Source organism: Microtus oregoni, unplaced genomic scaffold (genome assembly GCF_018167655.1).
Source record: "Microtus oregoni isolate MIOR12 unplaced genomic scaffold, Mior012 000082F_ref0000272, whole genome shotgun sequence".
Lineage (NCBI taxonomy): Eukaryota > Metazoa > Chordata > Mammalia > Rodentia > Cricetidae > Microtus > Microtus oregoni.
Window position 1 is genome coordinate 1,045,666 of NW_024544542.1, and position 21,394 is coordinate 1,067,059.

Genomic DNA, 21,394 nt, shown 5'->3' on the forward strand with positions numbered 1-21,394 from the left:
AATGAATATCTTACCGGCCTCCTTGAAGTTTTTCAAGAACTTCCTTCCGTTATATTTTTGTTGTTTTTTTTTTACAATTTTTCTTTTGTATTTTTTTGCGTACGAGTGATTTGTCTGCATGCATATATACACACCATGGATGGCTATGCCTGCAGAGGTCAGAAGCAAGCATTGGATCCTCTTGAACTGGATTTAGGGGGGCTGTGAACCACCATGTGTGTGCCAGAAACCGAACACGGGTCCTCAGCAAGGGCAGCAAATAGCCCTTGAGCCACTAATCTTGTGCCCCAATTTCTTTTCCTTTTGTGAGGTGGGGTCTTGCTGTGCAGCCCATGTTGGCTTGGAAGTTGCTATATAGATCAGGTTGCCATCAATCTTGTGATCCTCCTGCCTCTGTCTTCTGAACGCTGAGATTATAGGCAGGTACTACCACAACTGCAACTTTTCCATATATACCCGTCAGTTCTCAAATCATAACTTATCTGCTCCCTCCTTTGGAGGTTCCCGTGGCTGCTTTTGGGTAGGTTTTTTTCTCTCCTTTATAACGTTGCTGTGAGAACGCACCTGGGCTCTGACTAGAAGACACAAAACTGTCCCAGTGTCCCCTCGCCTTTCCCCACCATTTCCTCTCTTACCCACCCTGCCCCACCTGCAAGAAGCCCTTCTAGGCCCTTGTCCTCTAGCCATTTCCCCTGCATCCCAGAATACTGTGCTAAAGGATACTGTGCTTGGGGGTGAGGTTTTCATCTCCACAGAGAGCACACGCTCGAATCCCACCGGATACTCCTGCCCTGTGACCATCTCCTATGAGCTTGGCATTGCGTTAAAAAGTAGGTAGCAGCTTAAGTGTGAATAAGGTATGACATCCTACACTGCGATCTGCAGGAAGCTTCCATTATAGCTCTCTGAAATAAAGACGACTTAAGGGATTTTACTCTTCAGGTGGAGAAACCAAGGCGCAGAGAGGTAGCAGCTGACATGGGTGCAGCCGGGCAAATACTAGGTTTTTGATTCCTAACCACACACATTTCCTACAAATTCATTCTGACCCTGTTTGCCTGTTTACCATATAATTCAAAACTCAGACTTGTATATGGTAGCAGGACACGAGCTTCTCAGCTTTAGAGTTTTTATATGAGGTTCCTTTTTTTTTTTAAATTTTATTTGTTCAGCAGTCATTGAGCACGTATGAATCGGTGCCACTCACGAACAGCCAGTGTGCACCAGGTGCTGTGTTAGCACATGGATCAGTTCTTTCTCTTCAAACCTCAGGAGGGGCATGCTTCTCCATGGCTCATAGATGCACGGATTGAGGCTGTGGCAGGATGGGGCCCAAGCCCACGCTTGTTGGTCTGGGCAGCTGGAGGTTTTGCTACCAACACGCTTACCTGTCAGATGCCAGGCGCTGTGCTAGATGAAGGAGATGTGTACAGTGCCAGCAGACACGCGGATGAGTTAGCGACAAACACTTAATAGTCATAATCCAGGGCTGTGAGCGCGCTGCTAAGGACAGGGAGTGACACACTAACGGGAAAGACTCATCACTGCTATTGTCTCGACTAGTGTGCAGATAGTGAGTGTTGTGTTCTTTACTCTGAAAGCGAGCATCTTGCGTCTCAATTTCAGCTAAGGGAGTGTTTTTCAGACTGTGATTCGCCTGGCAGTCTTGTTAAAAGACCTGCTCTTGAAAAACTGCAGATTGTGACTCAGTAGCAAGGGGCAGGGGTGGGAGCCCAGCATTCTCCCCACCTTTTAAGAGCTTCCAGGGGACGCTGGTGCTGCTGGTCTGAGGACCATTCCTTGAGTTGCAAGGCACATGACCTCTCTCAAGACTCTTTCCAAAACCTGCTACTATGGCAACCTAACACACTCAGCCAGATGGCCCATTCACTCAGTTGATCCTGATTCAAATGCATTCATTCATAGTTGAGACCTTGCAATGGACCGAAAAAGAAAAGAAATTAAGATGGAAAGTCCATCCTTTGGGGCATCTAGCTTCTTGCCACTTTCCTTGTCCTCTCAAGTCTCTAATCCTTCAGGATAATGGATTTGTCCAGTGTCGCAGATCCTTAGGGAACGTTCTCTGATGTCTAAGGTGATACCGACTCAATTAGTTAATTACTCTGCAAATGCACCGAGATTGATTAATACCCTTTTATGCTTTCCCCTCTGCTGACCAGAATAGATAGCTCTGGATCTCATCATATGAGTACCTTCAATGAAATAGCTGTTATTTTTCTTAGACGCCAGAGACTGACACGGGTGTCTTCAATGTTTCACCTTATTTATTTATTCTTACGACAAGGTTTATTACTGAACTAATTTATCTACTCTGGCTAGCCAATAGGCTCTGGGCCCTGTGCCCTGTGCCCCTATTTCTGCCTTCCCAGTGCTAGGCTTAGAGGCATGTGTCTTTTTTGTTGTTGTTTGGTTTTTTGAGACAGGGTTTCACTGTGTAGCCTTGGCCGTCCAGGAACTTGTTCTGTAGACCAGGTTGGTCTCAAAAACATAGAGATTTGCCTGCCTTTGCCTCTCAAGTGCTGGGACTAAAGGGGTATGCCAACACCACCTGGCCCTGTTTTTTTCTCCCCTAATGAGGGTGCAGAGGATCCAAACTCTCCTCCTGATGCTTGTGAGTTAAGCACTCAGAGCTGAGTCGTTTCTTTTATGTTTATTTGTGTGGACAATGGCATCTCTAAACCACCACACAAATATCCAGTGTGTGAGATACAGGAGTATGGTCATGTGACTTCCTGATCTGTCAGAAGAAAACAAGTAAAACCTTAACTCCTTCACCTTGCTGTTTCCAAACCAGTTGTGCCGAGGGTGCCACAGAGCTACTTGGGATGCTAGGCTTGTCCTACCACCCTTCCCCAAAAGCCTCTGATTCCAAATGCCTTCTGACATGGCCTGTGCTTCAGCCACATCCGGAACAGCTAATCATGCCCTCTCATGATGCACTGGGAATTTGAAACAGAGAAGTGCCTATGAATTCCAGAAGGTCAAGGGGCCCCTGTTTACGGTTTCTTCAATTTTAAATCATTACCCATCTTTCTGAGAGAAACATGAGGTCTTTTTTAGGTTGGGTCACTGCTTTAGTTCAGTATCTTCATGGGTTAACAGACCTTCCAAGGACACCCTGAGATTTGTAAACCTGCCTAGAGAAGCATCGGAACTGCAGTAAAGATCCCTGGGTGCAGCATTTCCCCAATTGTGTGACTTTGGGCATGCCATCTAAACTCTGGGCTCTTGTGTTTATAGTGTTCTATAAAGTGTCTACATAAAGAATTGCTGTGTTGCTGTATATAAAAATTCCTTAGCAACCATAAATGGCTACAGAAGTGGAAAAGACAACTTTATGACCATTATTAAACAGTTGACATGCTGGGTGATAACTCAGTTGGTACAGCGCTTGCCTGCCGCACAAGCGTGAAGACCTGAGGTCCGGCTGCAGAACTCACATAAAAAGCCGGTGTGCTGTTGCATCCCCGAAACGCTGGCGCTGAAGGAGATGAGACAGACACACACCCAGGCCTGCTGGCCAGCTGGCCTAGTCTCTAGACCACCAAGAGAGACCTTGTTTCAAACAAACAAACAAACAAACAAACAACCTCCCCCCACCAAATCAACAGCAACAAACAAGATGGACACCCCCAGAGAAAGGACAGTTGAGGTTGTCTTCTGGCCTCCATATAAATTCACATCATAAATGCATCTACACACCTGCGCTTGCGCTCTCTCTCTCTCTCTCTCTCTCTCTCTCTCTCTCTCTCTCTGTCAACTCTGGATCAGAGTGTTGTAGAGTCAGAAGTAATAAATGGAATCAACTCTAGGGAATCCCAATAACTAGAACAGATTAAGAGAATTTGTAGGGCCTGGGTCTACCCCTGCTCCTGGGGGTTACTTGAGGACAGTTTCTGGTCAGCCAGCTAAAACATTCTGTTTGTTTTTGTGCTCCTTCTGCCCTGCCTGTTGATTGGCTGTAGGGCATTGTTTACTCCATCTTGGGTGTGGCAATTTCCCACCTTTAGGGGTGGGTGGTGGGGGGTGATGGGGGTGGGGAGAATTCCTTGTACAGCAGTTAGGTATATAAGGATTTCCACAAAGTTGAACAAGGGGCATTCGGTTGATCCCTTTTTGAATGACCCAGGTCTCTGTGTGTTCTTTCAATCTCCAGGCCCTTGTCTGGTTCACATGTAGTACAGTGGCGCACGAGAGGGTAACACAGAATCTGGTGCTACAAGAATTCCTTTAAAATTGTTTCCTTGGGCTGGAGAGATGGCTCAGTGGTTAAGAGCACTGACTGCTATTCCAGAGGTCCCAGCAACCTCATGGTGGCTCACAGCCATCTATCATGAGACTTGGTGTCCCATTCTGGCATGCAGGACACATGGGAGGAATGCTGTACACACAGTAAATCTTTAAAAAAAAATAAAATTGTTTCCTTTAGGGGACATTGAACCCAGGATTTTCTGCATGCTAGGGGAATCTAAGCTATATCTCTGACTCCAGAACACCCGATCTTAAGAGATCTTAAGACATAGTTTAACAGAAGGAACCCTAATAGGTTCCTGGGACAGGAGGACCCTCACTGGCTTTTCTCAAGGTGCACGGGAGCTAGGGGAGTACCTAAGATGGCTTACCAAGCACCCACAAAACCAAGATATGAATTAAAAATGCAAAGATGTGGCAACTTTTAAGTGTTTCCACGGATGTTTTTATCTAGAAGAAAAGGAGGAAGTAGGAGATGATCCACTAAGTGGCCTGAAGCTCCCCCATGCTTCCATTCTGCCATGAACAATGCAAGGTATATGACTCAGAGCTGTGCGCTGACCCTGAGATCCTGCTGAAAACTCTGATTCCGCGGTCATCTAGACAGGAGCAACAGCACCAGCTCTGATTGGGCCCACAGAAGTAGCAGAGTGTCCTGGACAGTGTCAGAGTGCAGCAACACGGTGGCCCTGGAAGGGAAGGATGGCTCACTTTTGTCCTTGCTGAGCTCCACTAGACATTCACTTTCAGGTCTCTGGACCACAGAAAATGCAATCATTTATCCCTCTGGTCACAACCACTGATGTGGGACGTCTATAACCTAAGGACAACCCAATTCCAGCTTTCAAAAGATGAAACTTCCTTTTCATTAGTCTAAAGGAAATGCTTCTCCAAGCTTGGTTTACTCCTATGTTTAGAGTTTCTTCTTGTCCCTGTATGCTCTGGTGCCTTTAGAGGGGACATGTTAGCGTCTGGGAACCAAGCAGTAACAGGAGACAATGAGATGCAACCTCTCTGGCTGTCTCTGTATGTTCAGGGATGAAGGGAATACAGCACAGTGCTAACCTGGTCACTAGCTCTGATTTTCCCTATCTCTCCCTGCTCTTCAGTAAGATAATGCAGATGTTGTCTTTGTTTCCAGGCCCAGCTGATTGATGAAGGAGGATCTAATGACGACCATTCAGAGGAAACCATTGCATGGGTATCAACATGTGAAGAGCTGGGAGATTTCAGAGAAGACCTTTTGCTTTATTGCTGATTAAATTTTTTTTATAACAGTATGTTGAAATAAGAGCGGCGGGGCTGTGTTCCCAGCACCCCGGCCGCCTGCTTGGCTAGCTTATGCCCGAAATAACAACACACAAACTGTATTCATTTAAACACTGCTTGGCCCATTTCTATCTAGGCTCTTCTAGGCTAACTCTCGCACCTGGACTAGCCCATTTCTTAGCATCTGTGTAGCACCGGTCTTACAGGGAAGATTCTAGCCTACGTCCATCCTGGGTCGGAGCTTCATCGCGTGCATCTTCCCGGGAGCGGGGAGCATGGCGTCTCTCTGAGGTGTCTGCTCCCGAGAGGAGAGCTGTGGAGTCTGAGCTCACTTCCTCTTCCTCCCAGCATTCTGTTCTGTTTACTCCACCAACCTATGTTCTAACCAATAAAATGGGCCAAGGCAGTTCCTTTATTAGCCAATGACCTTCCTCCATCAACAGTATAAATCATGCTGGCCTGGAACTTACTATGAAGCCCAGACTGACTTGGAACCCACAATATTCCTTCAACCTCCCAAATAGCTGGGGTTACAGGTGCATGCCACCACATCTGGCTATGGGTGGATGACGTTAATACCAGTGTATATGCTCTGCCAGAAACCCCACTACTTGAGGGTTTTGAGGATCTGCCATGGCAGTCTACATATATTACATTATTGGACAGTTGGATTTACTGCTACTGCGCCTATTCCAATATAACTAAATAATTAATACGCTAGCAGATTATTAAAACTCCATGTTTTCCTCATACTTAGAAAATAAATTATGGATTCATCAAAGGAGAAAATACCTTACCCATTATATTTTATTATAAAAATGAAGTACTAACCACTGTGTGGAGCGCAGAGATGCTTGTGACCAGGGGAGCGACAAAGACATGATGCTCCCACGCTTCCGACTGGAGCCCACAACAGTGCCCTGAGCTGTCTGGAACTGCACAGAAGAAGCAAGGACCAGGTCTCCCGACCACACGTCCAAACCGCCTCACCATGACTGAGACAAGCAGATAGCATGGTCTCCTGACCACACGTCCAAACTGCCTCACCGTGACTGAGACAAGCAGATGGAATGTCTCGTGTCTGACTCGAGTAAGCATTTAACCAAGATCATTGTTTAGAGTTGTATTTTGAGCGAAGAGGGGGAGTTGGGGATGATCATTTATGATTCTGACTCCTGTTATGTTTAGGACACTTTAGTAGAAGACTCCTTTGCCCCTTTGGCAGCCATTTCTCTAATTTTCCCACTCTTCAATGTTTGCTGTTTTAATTTTTAAAATCTCTAGTACCTCCACTTATGATCAACAAACATAATTTTCAGAGAAACGAAGGTACAAAGTCTCTCAAGCAAAAGCAGGAAAACTATTATCAGGGTAACAACAATTTAGAGGCAAAACCCAACGTTATTAGGTCTAAAAAGAAACCTTAAATCTATGGTTTACAAAGAAACCTAAAAAATGTAAAAAATAAAAATGGAAACATCCACAGAGCCTTCAGATTCCAATAGCAAATTCCAAAACAACACCACCCCCTGCAAAATGGTCAGTTAAACATTTCTTTCTCTTGGGATGGGCACTTAACCCCATGGGAAAATATAATTCAGGTGAGCTCAGCATGTTGGTTCCGGGTATAGAACACAATCATTGTTCTACCCAAGCTGCTGGCTCACCTGCATCTGATTGCCCAACATGGCACACTCGGAAGACAGCAAGATGACTCTTCCCAACTCCACCCAAGGTCCCAGGCCTGAACAAATTACCCTGAAGAGTGTCACCACACGCTCTGAGAAAATAAAGTTGAAGACACAAAAAATGCACTCTTTCCCGAAGGTGGTGAAGCCGGACTCAGATGCACAAGTGGGCAGCGGCTGGTGGCCATAGTGATAGACACGGACAGCAATAGACTCCAAGGAGGAAAAAAATGACCACGGCTCCTCGAGTATAGTTACACTCTGTTTAGCCTATGTGGTTGATTGTGAGGGATGTTGCTAAGTAGTACCAGGAGGTCCGGGTTCCTTTCAAATAAGATGAACAATAGCTCTATCCACCAGATGGTTCTTGTTTGTGAACACAACTTGATTCTGAAGCCCTAACTGGCCCCTCGCTTACTCAAAACAGGGGCTAAGGGCTGATCTCCCCTGGCTCTTTCAAACTCTCTGTTCCTAAGGCCACACAACACTCATCCTACAGCAAAAAACCAAGTTATATAGTGATCTTTTGTTGCTTAGAATTGTTTGTAAAGCTTACGCATGTGTATATGGGGGCTTTTGTGAGTTAGTGTACCACACGTGTGCAAGTGTCTGTAGAGGCTGGAATAAAGCATTGGGTCACTTGACTGAAGTTCTAGGTGGTTGTGAGCTTGGGAACAAAATATGGGTCCTCCGTAAGAGCAGCAAATGAAATGGTCCTAACTGCTGCGTTTCTCCAGCTCTGCTGGTTAGCATCTTCACTGTCGATGTGGAAGCATCAGTATAAAAGCACTTTCAACAGCCTAGGAGGAAGGAGAGGAATCCCCAGGGTGAGGCTCTCTGCCACAGATGAGAGGCAGAGCACAGGAAGAAAGACATAGTCTGAGATTCTAAAGATAGAAAATGTGTAGGGTTTTGTTTTGCTTTTTCTGAAACAGGGTTTCTCTGTGTATCCCTGGCTGTCCTGGAACTTGCTCTACAAACTAGGCTGGCCTTGAACTTAGAGATCCGCCATCCCAGCCTCCTGAGTGCCTGGATTAAAGGGTGTGACACCACTGCCTGGTTTATGTGTAGGTTTTTTAAATAGGGGAAAATATGTATATTATGACTCAAGAAGGAAGCAGTCTTGCATCTCCCAGGCATTCACTATGTACCTTTTCCAGTCCCGAGATACTCAAGCCTGGGAAGTGTTCTTTTCCTTCTGTTGTACCACCTTTATGCATAGATTTTTCTTGTAACCCCTACTCAAGCCTGCCACATGAAAACATTCACATCAGCCTAAAGTCTGATTCCTCAGATGTCCTGGGGTTTAACAGGCATTGATATTTTAGGTAGAAGGAATATTGGCCTACCAATGGACTGTCAAGTCCCACGGATGCGCCAGAGTGCAGCATAGTAGACTATCATGACCTTCAAATGATTCGTGAAGGGTGCTACGATGTAGGCCTTCCACTCTAGGGATGAGTGGGTCTGGATCATGGTGTGGAGGCAATGGTTAGGGGGCTAGGAAGTGCTTCTCAGAGCCCAGTTCTACAAGGTTACTGTCTCTAATGGACCACCAGGGGAGCTCACTGAAGGGCAGCTCCTCATTTACTCCAGGAAGGCCAGTGGGTATGGCTGCTCTGAAGACAATCATTACTGTCAGCGACTCGAGATGGAGTAAATGAATTTATCATTTTGTTTTGTTTTTTAGAATGACTTGACTCATGTCACCCCAAATTTTACACTAACACTTGGTTGAACTTAATGAAGAAGGGGACACTCTGGCTCCTAAATTTCAAGTGGACAGATCTGGAAGGAATAAAGATGGCTCTATTTAAAGTGAAACTCATTTGCAAATTCTTCACCTGTGACAGTGACAAGTCATCCAAAGGAGGAAGTCCTCTGACTGAAGGAAGTCTCATGTCAGGAAGCACAATAAGAGGCGGAGACAAATTCCTATCAATGAAGTTACGCTTTTCAATAAGCCTACTTGAGTCCTAATCAGTAGTAATTGGTCCAGCCCTGGTAGAGGGACTCACACGAATTCCCCATCACACTATCTTATCTATTGTTGAATTTGGAGCCTAAAGCAATTGTACCTGGCATGATGTAATAAGATAATGTTAACCTCAGCAGCGTTAGGAACATTATGTAGATATTATTTTCTATGTTTACTGTTGACTTCAGAAAAGAAAGCAGTGTCATTCCCCCAAGCTTCCCACCACACTCAAGTGTATAAAGTAATGGTGAAAATTGTCCATAGCTGAACAAATCTCAAAACTTATGCCTTCCCATGATGAAACAATAAGCATACACACACCACAGAAGACAGGTATGGTAGGGCATGTTTGGAATCTCAGCACTGGGAGGCAGAAGCTGTGTCTGTAGAGCAAGTTCTAGGTCAGCCGAGACTTCACAGTGAGAAAGGGCAGTCCCCAGGACTAAAGGGCTAAAGCGTGAGATCGCAAGGGGACATGGTTTCACATTCTTCTAGAACTCTAGGAACAACGGCAGGTTAATATTGTATATTCAGGCTTATTTAGGGTCAGAACTTCCGTGTTTAACTGTTTTAATGAAGTCCACATTATTTGGGAATGTGACATTCTTGCAACATAAATAAAATACAAACATATGAAAAGAAACTCTTCTATCTTTAGTGATTATCTGATCTAGGTTTAGTAGGTTTTTGTTTGCATCATCAGAAGGAAAAAAATTAGGCTGAAAAGATTTGAGTGAACAAGCGCTCATTTAGACTGGAGTGAACGGAGATAATGTAAACTCCAGTCTGTCTGCCAAGTTCTCCTGTTAACATGCCACCAGAGTTCTAGGCTTTGTGGACGACACATCCTCCACACTGCTCCCACTATGGCAGAGCTGGACAGAAGTCACTGGCAAGACGTGAACAAACAGGTAAGAGGCAGTACAAAGAAACTTTATTTTGGAGCCAACATTTTGAGTTTCACATATTTTCCAAGGTCTCTGAATTCTTTTCTTTAGGTGCCTTTTAGCTATGAGAAGCTGAAAAGATTAATCTTCTAAGAACAGATAGATGGTGGGCCATAGACTGTGGGTCCCTGAATTATGCGAAGCCGTAAATTTAAGTTCCCTTCAATCTTTATGCCAGGGCGTAGAGTTGGCCAACAGTAATTATGTGACTTTTTTTCTTTCTAGAAAATTGAATTATGTTTTGAAAACTTTTTATTTTTATCATTAATATTTTTATCATTTTCATTCCCATCTCCTCCTAGATTCCTCATTCCTCACCCATCCAACTTCTTGTTATCTCTTTCTTATAAAACAAAACAAAACAAACATCAGACAAAATGCTAGCATGGTGGTGGTGGAGCCACGCCTATAATCCCAGTGCTTGAGGGCAGAGGCAGGTGGATCTCTGTGAGTTTGAGGCCAGCCTATTCTACAGAGTGAGTCTTGGGACAGCCAGGACTACACAGAGAAACCCTGTCAAAAACCAAACCAAACAAAAAACAAAAGCAAAAACAAAAAGCCAGCAAAAGAGCAAAGTGACCGAAAGCCTGAATCCATTTTGTGCTGGCCAACTACTCCTGCGCACGCAGACTGCCCTGGAATACGGTTGATAAACCCAGTGTCACTTGAAAATTGGTTTATTCCTCTGATGTTCGGAAAATGCTGTTTCCTTTAGTAGTCCACCACCTCTGGCTCTTAGAATCTTTCCACCCCATCTTCTGCATAGATCCTTAAGCACTGTAGCCCCTCAATTTCTTATCGCTCCCCCAAAAGATGGTAAAAATTAAAAAAAATAAGAATGGATCTATTTACATCATGTCAGCTTTGGGAAAATCCTATAAGCCTTTATTTACTTGGCATAGTTCCTGTCAAAATAAATTGATATTCCTACTTTTAAATATACTGAAATGCATTTGTCCTTATGTATATATATTATGATATATACCATATATCATATATTACATGTTATATATATATGTAGCAGTGCTTTCCCACTAAGCTACATTCATGTTCTATTTTAAGATCAGTAGGCAGAGGGCTGGAGAGATGGCTCAGCGGTTAAGAGCATTGCCTGCTCTTCCAAAGGTCTTGAGTTCAATTCCCAGCAACCACATGGTGGCTCACAACCATCTATAATGAGGCCTGCAGGAAGAATACTGTATACGTAATAAATAAAAAAAAAAAAGATCAGTAGGATCAGTAGGCAGATGAGAATAAAAGCAGGTTAACTATAAACCAATTCTGAACTGACTCCTTCATTAATGAATTCCTTAAGGCACTCACAGTTGGACATGCTCTTTTTCTAAGAGGGTGAACTTCTGTGAAAGGGATTCTTTGATCCATGAGTGTGATTCCAATGTTATAACAATTATTATTTATGCTTAAAGCACACTGGTACTTAAGGAAGCTTATGGAACATATTAGCTAATATGTCCCACATTATTCATTTGGTAGCAATCTTGGCTCCTCCATATCCAGATTATGTATCTTGGAAATTAATGAAGCTGAATGTACTTAGGAGGTGTTGTAGCCCAGTGATCTCTTCACATTCTGATAGTCTTGAGAACAAATGAGCAGATTTCTCAGACAAAGAGCCCTGTGACCGCACTGGAAGGCCTGTTGTCATAAACGAGAAAACACAGTCCCAAGCAGTGTACACACAGGTACTGTGGTACAGGTTCAGGTGGAATGCACCATCTGACCGTGCTGAGTGCTTGTGGAGTCCAGGCAAGGCTGGTCCCCCGAAAACCGAGGATAGGGAAAGGAAGCATTTGGTCAATGGCATAATGACGGTGATGTACGGGGCACAAGGACAGCAAGGAAGGGAAAGTTAATAACAACAAAAAAGAGGGAAAATAAATATATTTTAATAAAATATCTGAGAGTCATCCTTTGGGTATTAGTTTTTATTTATTTATAAATAGGTCCTTGCTGTAAAACCTAGACTTGTCTCAAATTCCACTGCAATCCTCCTGCCTCAGCCTTCAGAGTACTGGGATTATAGATGTGAACCTGGTTTAAGATTATTTTTTTTTGCCATCTTTTAAAAAATTAGCATATGGTTTTTCATTAGTTTACAAAATAACGGGTTTTATTATGGTATTTTCATACATACTTTTTTTTTGATCCTCGATCCCATCTTCCTCCTGCCCCTCCTGTAGCATCCTCTACACTCCCCCACCCCCAGAAAGTCCTCTCGTCTTCATGTCCCATGTAGTCTACTATACTTTTTCCTTCCCCTCTTAAGATGTTCTCACTCTCATGTTCACCTTTCTAGTTCCATGTCTCCGCCCTCCATATACACACACACATACAAAAATTAAAGCCTAAGGTTTGTATCTGACAGAAAAATGTGGAACTTGTCTTTTTTGACTTGAGTCTGATCTCCTTAAGTTAAACACCTATGAGCTCGGGATGCATGCAACTTGGCAGAACACTTGCCTAGCACACAAGACTCTAGGCTCCATCCCCAGCGTGCATAGGTACACTCGGGCAGTACACACACGTACACACACACACACACACACACACACAGTTTTGATCAGTAGCAAACAGAATTTCAAATGAAATAAACTTTCTTTTTAAACAGCTCATTGACTTCACCCCTGAACACATCAAATAGTGTATGCCCTTTTTAAAAAATTTAAAATGTACGTCCTGCAAAGCCCCCCTTCTTTGGTTGTCGTTGTTGTATTGTTTTGTTTTTCAAGACAGGGTTTCTGTGTATAGCCCTGGCTGGAACTTGCTCCGTAGACCAGGTTGGCCTCAAACTCACCGAGATCCACCTGCCTTTGCCTCCTAAGTGCTGGGATTAAAGGCATGCACCACCACTGCCCGGTCCTCCTCTCTTTTTTTATAACTGAGATAACCCAAACTACTTTACACTTTCCCGGAAGCCTTTTGAAATATGCCTTCTACAAAGGACAAGCTGTCTAGCTGGCTTCGGTTTCCCTGCTAACAGCAGCTAGTATTATTCAAAGCAGGTAGACGAGGGAGAGGTTCTGGCAAGCAAACGGCCTGATCAGACAGCAAGATGTGCTTTCAGAGGAGTGGCGTGTGTTCTGTGTGTCAATAACAAGCCATAATTACTTCCCATTCACAGGGCGGGCATTGGAGTGCAGCCTGCTGACTCACCCAGCTGCTCACAGTTTATTTCTGCTGGGTTTCCCTGCTGCCTGCTCCACAGACGTCATGACCAGAATGAAAGTTTCTCTCCGTTTCCCTTAACAACAGTGCACACACCAGGCATGGACAGCGAACTTCCAAACATCCAGCAATAACCAGACCCCAGGCAGGGAAGGGGAAAAGATTGCTGTAGAGAGATGCCACAATCTTTCAGGCCTCCAGATGACAGTCATTTGCCCTACGGTGTGAGTCACCGGCACCCCAGTTTCAGTATCTCCTCTCTCTCTCTCTCTCTCTCTCTCTCTCTCTCTCTCTCTCTCTCTCTCTCCCACACAAGTAGTTAAAGTGATATCTTGTAACACAACCACGTTGCTATTATCGAAATGGTTCTCGACCTGCTATCCAGTGGAATCATCTGGAAGTTTTGTTTAATACCAAGAATGCCTAGTTCTTGCCCCCTCTCCACCAACAATCTGACTTAAATGGTTTAGGATGGGAAGTAAGATACCAGGACTCTCCAAATCTCCTCAGGTGATTCCATGATGAAGCCATGTTTGGCGATCAGAGCCCGCGCAAAGGAAGCTTACCTAAAGACCACCCTGTTTCAGAGATCAGTGACACATGACACTTTCCTAACCGATGTGTTAGCATGGGAGACAAAAGTGACAGCAAAGCCAGGCATTACCTGCCTGGACGCGCCCTTCCCCACCACCGCCCCCACTTTGCTGGGTGTCCTAGAGAAGCACCCCACATTACCTTTCTGATCCCCCTTTGATCTCTGATCTGTTTCATCCTAGCGTCTGGTTCCGCCAAGTCGCACCCCTGCGGTCCTCTCAGGTCAGAAGCAGGTCCTGCTCAGATCTCACTCAAGACTGGACTTCTCTAGTACTTACCTAAGCTAGGGCAGTGCCTCCGCCTTGAACCACGGCCCCGGGGCAGATACTTATGCTAATCAAGAAAGTTCCTCCACTCCTTGCTTACTGCACACGCGGGTGTGGGCATTTACTTAATTAACCCTTGTTTTTTTTTTTTTTTTGCCTTGACCCCTCTGTAGTGCTTTTGGCAGTCATTTTATTGCCCTGTGGGGCCGGATCACTTTATTTACTTTTTTTTTTTCCAGGAAAGGATTGGACCTGAGCAAGTAGTGAACACCCGCTGAGGGGGTAGGAGGTGGAAGGAGGGACAGCAGGGCCGTCTGGTGCTGAGGTGAAGGGACAGTTAATGTTAGGAATATTAATTACTCTGCGCGCCACTGACCCAACGAGGGCTAGCAGAAGGGGGACTGGAGGTTAAGACAAAGGCTCCTGGTCCAATGGCTGCAGCTCCATTCCTCCAAGGCTGCAGCTGCTCCTTTGACACTGGCTTGGCAAAGTGACTTAAGTGGTGACCAGACCCTTTTGCTCTTTCCGGTCTGAAGACCGCGTTGCCTAAGGCTCAGGTTCAAAGGCGCGCGCGCGGGGTGGGGTGGGGGGTATTTTTTTGAACCCACCCAGCTTTCTGGGCCTTTGTGGCATCACTTTGGCTTCGGCGGAGCACTTGGAAGGGTAGACTGAAGAATGCCCCTCCAAACCAGAGTGCTGGTCTTCGAGTAGCACCCCCCTCGCCCCGCCCGGTGCTCCCTGGAGAACCTCTCAGGCGCAGACTAGCGACCCGCTCTTCTTGCCACACACCCATCTGATTCCCAAGTCCCGGATCCACGAGTGATCATTCCCAGTCGTGCGACCCTTGTCCCCGGACAGGACGCACCAGGGAAGCAGCAGAGCTTGGGGATCCCGAAATGTACTCCAGACTGGGTGCGCGCGGTACACTTCTTGGTCTGCCCCAAAGTGCGCAGCTTTTAGGAGCTCCGAGGGCTCTCAGCCCCCGCGTCCCAGTGCTCCAGCAGGAGGGGCCGAGCTCCGAGGGCGCGCACCTACAAATCCCCCTCTCCTAGGTGGCCCCAGCCGTCACTCTTCGGCCAGTGCACTTTGTGTCTGCCAGCGTGGCAGCTCTGACTCCCTTCCCTTTCTTGGGGTATACCGCTTTAGCTCCCGCCACAAAAAAACAGGGGCGACCCGTAAGAATGCGGCTGCGTGCACAACCCTGGCAGGATAACTTCTTGATGGGCTCGGAGACCCCGAGATCCGCTTGCTCCTCGATCTGCAGATCGCAGACCCAGGCGTGGGTGGGGGAGGCGCTGCCAATCCCGGGCCTGGGAGGGACTGACCCAGGGCAAAGGGTGTCGGGGTGCGCCAGGGCTGTACAGCTTTGAACATACTTGACTCACCTGCTCCGGCGTTGTCGCCTCCTTCCTCTGCTGACAGCTGGGGGCTTTGTTTCTCCACCCCCTCAGCCTGCCACGCTCCGCCTCCACACTCTCACGTGACTCGCCGTCTGCCACCGTCAGAGTCCACTTGAGAGAGACCCTGGGCGCCGCCTCTTCTCCGGGTGAGGTGGAGACCCCAGCAGTGGAGGGGACCCTCGGGTTCAGGGCGATTCGCAGAGGAACTCTGGGTCAGACAGGCTGAACTGGTGACAGAGGGAAAAGTGTGGGGGTTGGGGAAGAAATGGAGAGAGCCGATGGCTGCAACCAGATGGGAGCAGAAGGGCGAAGCTTGCCGAGGATCCAAAGGCGATGTCCCACCCTGAATGAAGTACCTGCACCTGGGCTCTGCATAGCACCCCGAAACGATTTGCACTCACTCCTAGGGACTTCTGGATAAGGAGGGACAACCTAGTTTTATTAAAAGAAGCACCATTAATTAAAAGAAGCAACTCCTAGTCGGATAGCGCGATTAATGATTTAGTAACTGTGCACTGTATGGAGGTTCCAAACCTACCTTTTGATTCTGTTGATGTTTAGTTAAAGTTGGAAAATAGGTTCCGGACTGGGGAAGTTCCCTCCGGAAGATGATTGGTGTGGGCACTTGTCCATATGGAACAGCAGCCGTTTTTTAATGAAACGAACTAAAAAAAAAAAAAAAAAATGTTAGGCCTCAAGACCAGGCTCAGTATCTGCTGTTCTTGGAAGTGGTCCCACCCCTGCTGTTTGCAATACTCTCCAGTGTCTGCATTGGAAACAAATTGCTGTGGGACTCCTTCCTTTAGTCCCCGGGGAACAGGGTCAGCCTCATCTTGATGCTCCCACTCTCCCTGCTAACTAAGGAGAAGAATGCATCTCCGCCAGCTGTCACTAAAAATCCTTAGAGGGGTTGACCTCAGCCCAGCACTCACCCCGTTTCTCGTTCAAAAGGATCCGCTGGGGATTTTTTTAGAAAAAAATTCAAATGTGAGTGGATCCAGCCTTGAGCTGAGAGTTTCTGTGTCTGGTAAACTCCTAAGTGATGTAAGGGCTAGTTTGAGGAACACACGTTAAGGACAAGGCTTAGAGTGTACTCTTCGACACTAGCTGGCCCTTGCTGCGTTTTGGCTGCCCGACTCTCAGGCTGTAAGATGGGACTGGTATTTATTATTCTCCGTGTTGCTATGAGAAAAGGCCAGCAAACGCACCTCTGGGGAGGGGGGGGGGTCTATTTTCCATCACGGCAGGGAAGAAGAGGCTGCAGGAGTGTGAGGCAGCTTGTTTTCTCCTTTTTATTCATCCTGAAACCACAACCTATGGTTTGGTGCTCCCTACGTTTAGGATGGGTCTTTCTACCAGGGTTAATCCAATCTCACAAACGTGCTCTGAGATTTGTCTCCTAGGTGATTTTAGATCCCGTCAATTTGATGATATTCACCAGCACAGCATAAATACCCAGCTCATTGCAGAGTCCGGAGGGATAAACCAGGACCCGCATAGTGCCCAACAGACCAACGTTTAGGAAGTGTGAGCTAACTAGCTGCTGGGTCATTGCAGATGTGAAGTCCAAGCATGCTTCAAGCATGCTTGAAGAAGCAGTCTGGTGCAGGATAATATAGGAATAAGGCAGTCGCCTTACAAACGGTGGTCATTCCCACAGTATACCAGACATGCAGGTGTGCAGATGTGTGTGCCATAAGTGAGAATGGTCACGGTGCAGAGCAAATCATTTGTTTAAAAAGTTCATTTTCTATTTTAAATCATGATGAATTGGTTCTCAGACACTGAATTAAAAATTCATTTTGCTTTTTATTACAGATAATGCCCAGCTGCCTGCTGGATGGGTAATCTATTTTAATATTGGAGTGAGTAAATGGGTTGTTCGGGAGCTGTACATTTCCCCTCCTCATTAAAAAACTTGAAATTTAAATGTAAATGGCTTTATTAATGAAGATCTGGTATTCTTAGCTCTCAGGATGAATGGCGATGTCATTAGACTTCCCGTTCCTTGCTTGCTCCCCTTTCTTTCTTCCCCAAATATAGGTGTTTCTAAGATTAATTCCTCCCCTCTCTACCAATTGCCTCACAATTTAATTCATGTTTTAGTTCAGTTGTTAAGTGTGTAGAGATCACTTCTGAATCCATAGCTACATCCTTAACGTCTTCCCAAGTCCTTGTCTACAGAGTGAGTTCCAGGACAGCCAGGACTACACAGAGAAATCCTGTGTCAGAAAAAAAAAATTGGGGGAGGGATGTTAGTTGTGGCTTTAGCACTCAAGTCTTTAGGTTCTGTTATTCTGTGATGATGAATAAACTCTGGCCATGGTCCTGAGGTTTGAACCTGGGACTTCTTAGGTGTTGGGCGAGCATTCTGCTACTGTACTACCTCTCAGACCACGCCAGCAATAACTTTGATTTAAACTTATGCTGATATTACTATGCTGTTTGCTGGGGGGTAGGTGTGGGGTGGTGTTTTTGAGACAGGATGTCTCTGCATAGCCCAGCTGTCCCAGAACTCACTATGTAGACCAGGCTGGCCTCGAATTCACAGATCACAAATATTTACTATGCATTTTCACTGAATTTCCCAGTAGCCTTTGCTGTGGTCAAAATTAAACTCCTTCCTCTCATAAAACTGATAACATCTCTGTGTTTGATCAAGATGATGTCCTGTATTGGGCAGTCCTTCGCTAGCAATCTAGGGATCCAGTGAGGGTGGGAAGCACACAACATGATTTATCTCAGCCATCATCCTGCTGCTCTTCCTTGGTATTTCCTCTAGACTTTGTCTGCAACAGTGACTGTCATCAGCTCGTGTGTGAAGGTGACTTACTGGTGTAAGAGCCACGTGAGCAGCTGTGAGCTGTCGCCCGGAGGACGATCAGTGGGAACACCACTGGGGAGAGACTGTGTCCCTCACAATAGGACAGACCATGCCGCTGCAACAAATGCTACCAAACTCCCAGTGATTGACACACGGACAGACTCCAGGGAAGCTGGCCTAGGTGATTGTCTTTCTAGCCTGCTTTATCCTTGGACAGCTCCCCGAGCACACAGCAGGAAAGGGAGCAGAAGAACTGGACACAAACCCGGGTGCCTTCACTCACCAGTGACCCAAGGCTTTTTTCAGTTTCATTGTTTAAAAGAAGTCATGTTAAGTTCAGACTTTAAGGAGCTATGCACTCAACAGGAAGAGGAAAGTAAAGAGTTTGTGACTGTGGATGATAATATCACCCACAGGGATCCATTTAGAGGAAGTTGGGGATAAAATTAAACTAAAGAGCTTAGCTACAGCAGGAGGTTAGCAGAAATGACCAGTTGGGTGACTGCAGTACTGTGTGGCATTTTTTGGGGAGTGGGGCACTAATGTCATGCTGTTGTCATACAGTATTATCAAGAGGGACACTTGTCAGTGCACTCCAGGTCTGTCCACTCCAGGCCTTGACTAGCCAGACACATCTGCAGTGTACTGTCCTGGTTGTTCCCCAGGTAGCGTACCCACCTTAAATGCCTTAAATGTGTAAGGCTACAACAACACAAGACAACTTTCTAATTTTGATTGCAATTATGGTATTTTTTAAAACCTTGGATGAATCTGTGTATATAAAGAATGAAATCTTAAAACAAAAAAAATAGAGGAAGGTCATCAGGATAAAATTATCCCAGGTTATCACATGATTGTCTAAACTATACCGTTGACCAAGAATTCTCTGGTCATGTTCATGGGAACATTGTATTACAACATTTCAAGTTAAAAAGAAGTTCACAAATGAGGAAAATAAAATGCTTTTCAGAATACCTTGGGGGTTTTGCTAAATGCCTAAAATTGTATTAGCTAAATCTACCACGTATATCTTCCCATACTTCATATATTTATGAGATAAACTCTAACGCCTGTTGTAAAATCTAGAGTGCAATGCAGGTATAAGATATTATATGCTGCAGGGTACTGAGTCATGGTTCTGGTTTAAATCTTGTATAGTCTCTGAATACATGGGTCAATGACTTCACTGTATAGAACTATTTCCCAGTATATGCCTTTGTAAAATACGACCATTCCCTAATATTCTGACAGCTTCTACTACACATTTCTACAAATATCCATCACACAGGGCTCTTAAGGAGACACAGAGTCTATTAAGTTGTGAACTTTTTGCTCAGTCCCTTCTCTGTCTGACTGATTCCCACCCCCCTCGAGTCTTTGCTGAGTTGTAATTTTGTCTTAGATATGATTTGTAACCTCAGGAGATATGCTGTAAAGAGTCACATGTAAATACATGGCTGATAAGAACAAGACTGAGAAGAAGGTGCTCATTACCAGTATCTGACAGTCTTTGTCAGGATGGAGAGTAAAAGTGCCGTCAGATGACAGTGTGTTGGAATCACTGCCTGCTGTTGTCTGCAGCATCCAGTCCACCAACTCCAAAGCATGTCTGGATTCCTAGGAGCAAATGTTTGTGATTTGGCTAAAAAGTGTAAGGAAGTCCAGTGTAAGTGTCTCCCTAGCTTCGAGCTTTGATCGTAACCAACTTTGATGCCCCCATAAAGAAACAGGATGGAAGAGGAAATGTGCTCATTACATAATGTGTTTATGAAACATAGGCTTTGTTTAAAGTGTAACGAAGGACCCAAAGTCATTCTGTATCAAAAGTGTTTATCATTTTATGACACGCTGGAAATAAAGTCACATACAAAGAAGTAAGGTGGGTGCATAATTTTTAATGCTTCTGTTTGATCTTTTTCTCCTTCCCTGCCCCCACTGTATTTCCCCAGTTCTGGGATAGCTTGTCCATGCTAGGCAAGGATTCTACTGCCAAACTACAACCCCAGCCCTTTTTCTTTTGGTTCTTGTTTTGAGATAGGGTCTTGCTCAATCACTCAGTTTAGCCTTGAACTCAAACCCTCCTGCCATAACATTAGGGGCTGCAGGGATCCCAGATTTGAATGACTATGACTGCCTTATCACAGTGCACATTAAAGTCAGAAGTCCCGTTAATTCATTAGTTTGTCGAGAGGACTTGGATTTTACCAGTAAGGAGTATGGATGTGCAGATCCACAGGCATCTGTTTACCAAACTCAAGGAACTCTGAGGGGAGGGTTGGGCTCGACAGCATCAAGGAGCATCCTTAATTCTCTACTAATTCTTAAAGAAAGCTTCCATTTGTCAGTTGTTGACAAGCACTTAATAGATTTATTCATTACATTATCTAATTTGACCAACTCAGCCTGTGAAAATGGAGAGTTTAAAGTGATCGAAGACAGCAGAAACAGTGTGAACATTAATACATTCTCAGAAGAGTCCTTCCAAACCTGTGCCTTTGAAAACCGAACAATTATAATTTCAGCCAATCATATCCTCCCCTTGTTTGCATATGTAGCTCCCTGGGAAGCACAGTTAGAGGCCCTCAGAACCATCACACTAAACATCAAAATGGACTGCGGTGTCACTCAGATTTATCAAGTGACCTTATCACAACGCAGCTTCCCAAAATTAGCCACACATGGTGAAGTTCATATGCCATCTATGTACTCAGGAACCCGAGGCTGGGGCATTACAACTGGAGGCCATGTCAGCCTTGTCTGCTTAGAGATAGTCTGTCTCAAAGAAATAAAAACTTCCGAGATTATGAAACCTATTTACCCACAATGCTTTCACTAAACAATATTTAGGTGATAGCAATAGATTTTACCTCTTTTTTAAATAGCTTACAAAATAGAATTTACTTCCTTTTCATTTCAGGGTTCCAATTTTACATTTTATGATATTTTATGTGTGTAATATATGACTACAAT

The 21,394-nt window shown here is 45.1% G+C and overlaps 1 protein-coding gene and 1 long non-coding RNA gene across 3 annotated transcripts in view; one reads left to right on the forward strand and one right to left on the reverse strand.

Annotated features, from left to right (window-relative positions):
* Positions 1-15,659, reverse strand: part of LOC121441856 (microtubule-associated protein RP/EB family member 2) — a 142,963-nt gene extending 127,304 nt beyond the window's left edge. The window contains exon 1 of one of the 2 annotated variants that reach the window (XM_041643179.1): positions 15,586-15,659. Coding sequence is in view for 1 of the 2 variants with exons in the window: in XM_041643178.1 (XP_041499112.1) it covers positions 14,076-14,111 (36 nt within the window). In the remaining variant the exon portion in view is untranslated. Of the gene's footprint in view, positions 1-14,075; positions 14,202-15,585 lie in introns of those variants that run through there. The other variant, XM_041643178.1, reaches the window with a different exon arrangement.
* Positions 15,660-15,712: 53 nt separating this feature from the next.
* Positions 15,713-20,277, forward strand: LOC121441857. Its single transcript, XR_005973512.1, has 3 exons — positions 15,713-15,746; positions 17,419-17,465; positions 18,383-20,277. It is a non-coding gene; the product is annotated as an uncharacterized LOC121441857 (long non-coding RNA).
* The last annotated feature ends 1,117 nt before the right edge of the window (positions 20,278-21,394 follow it).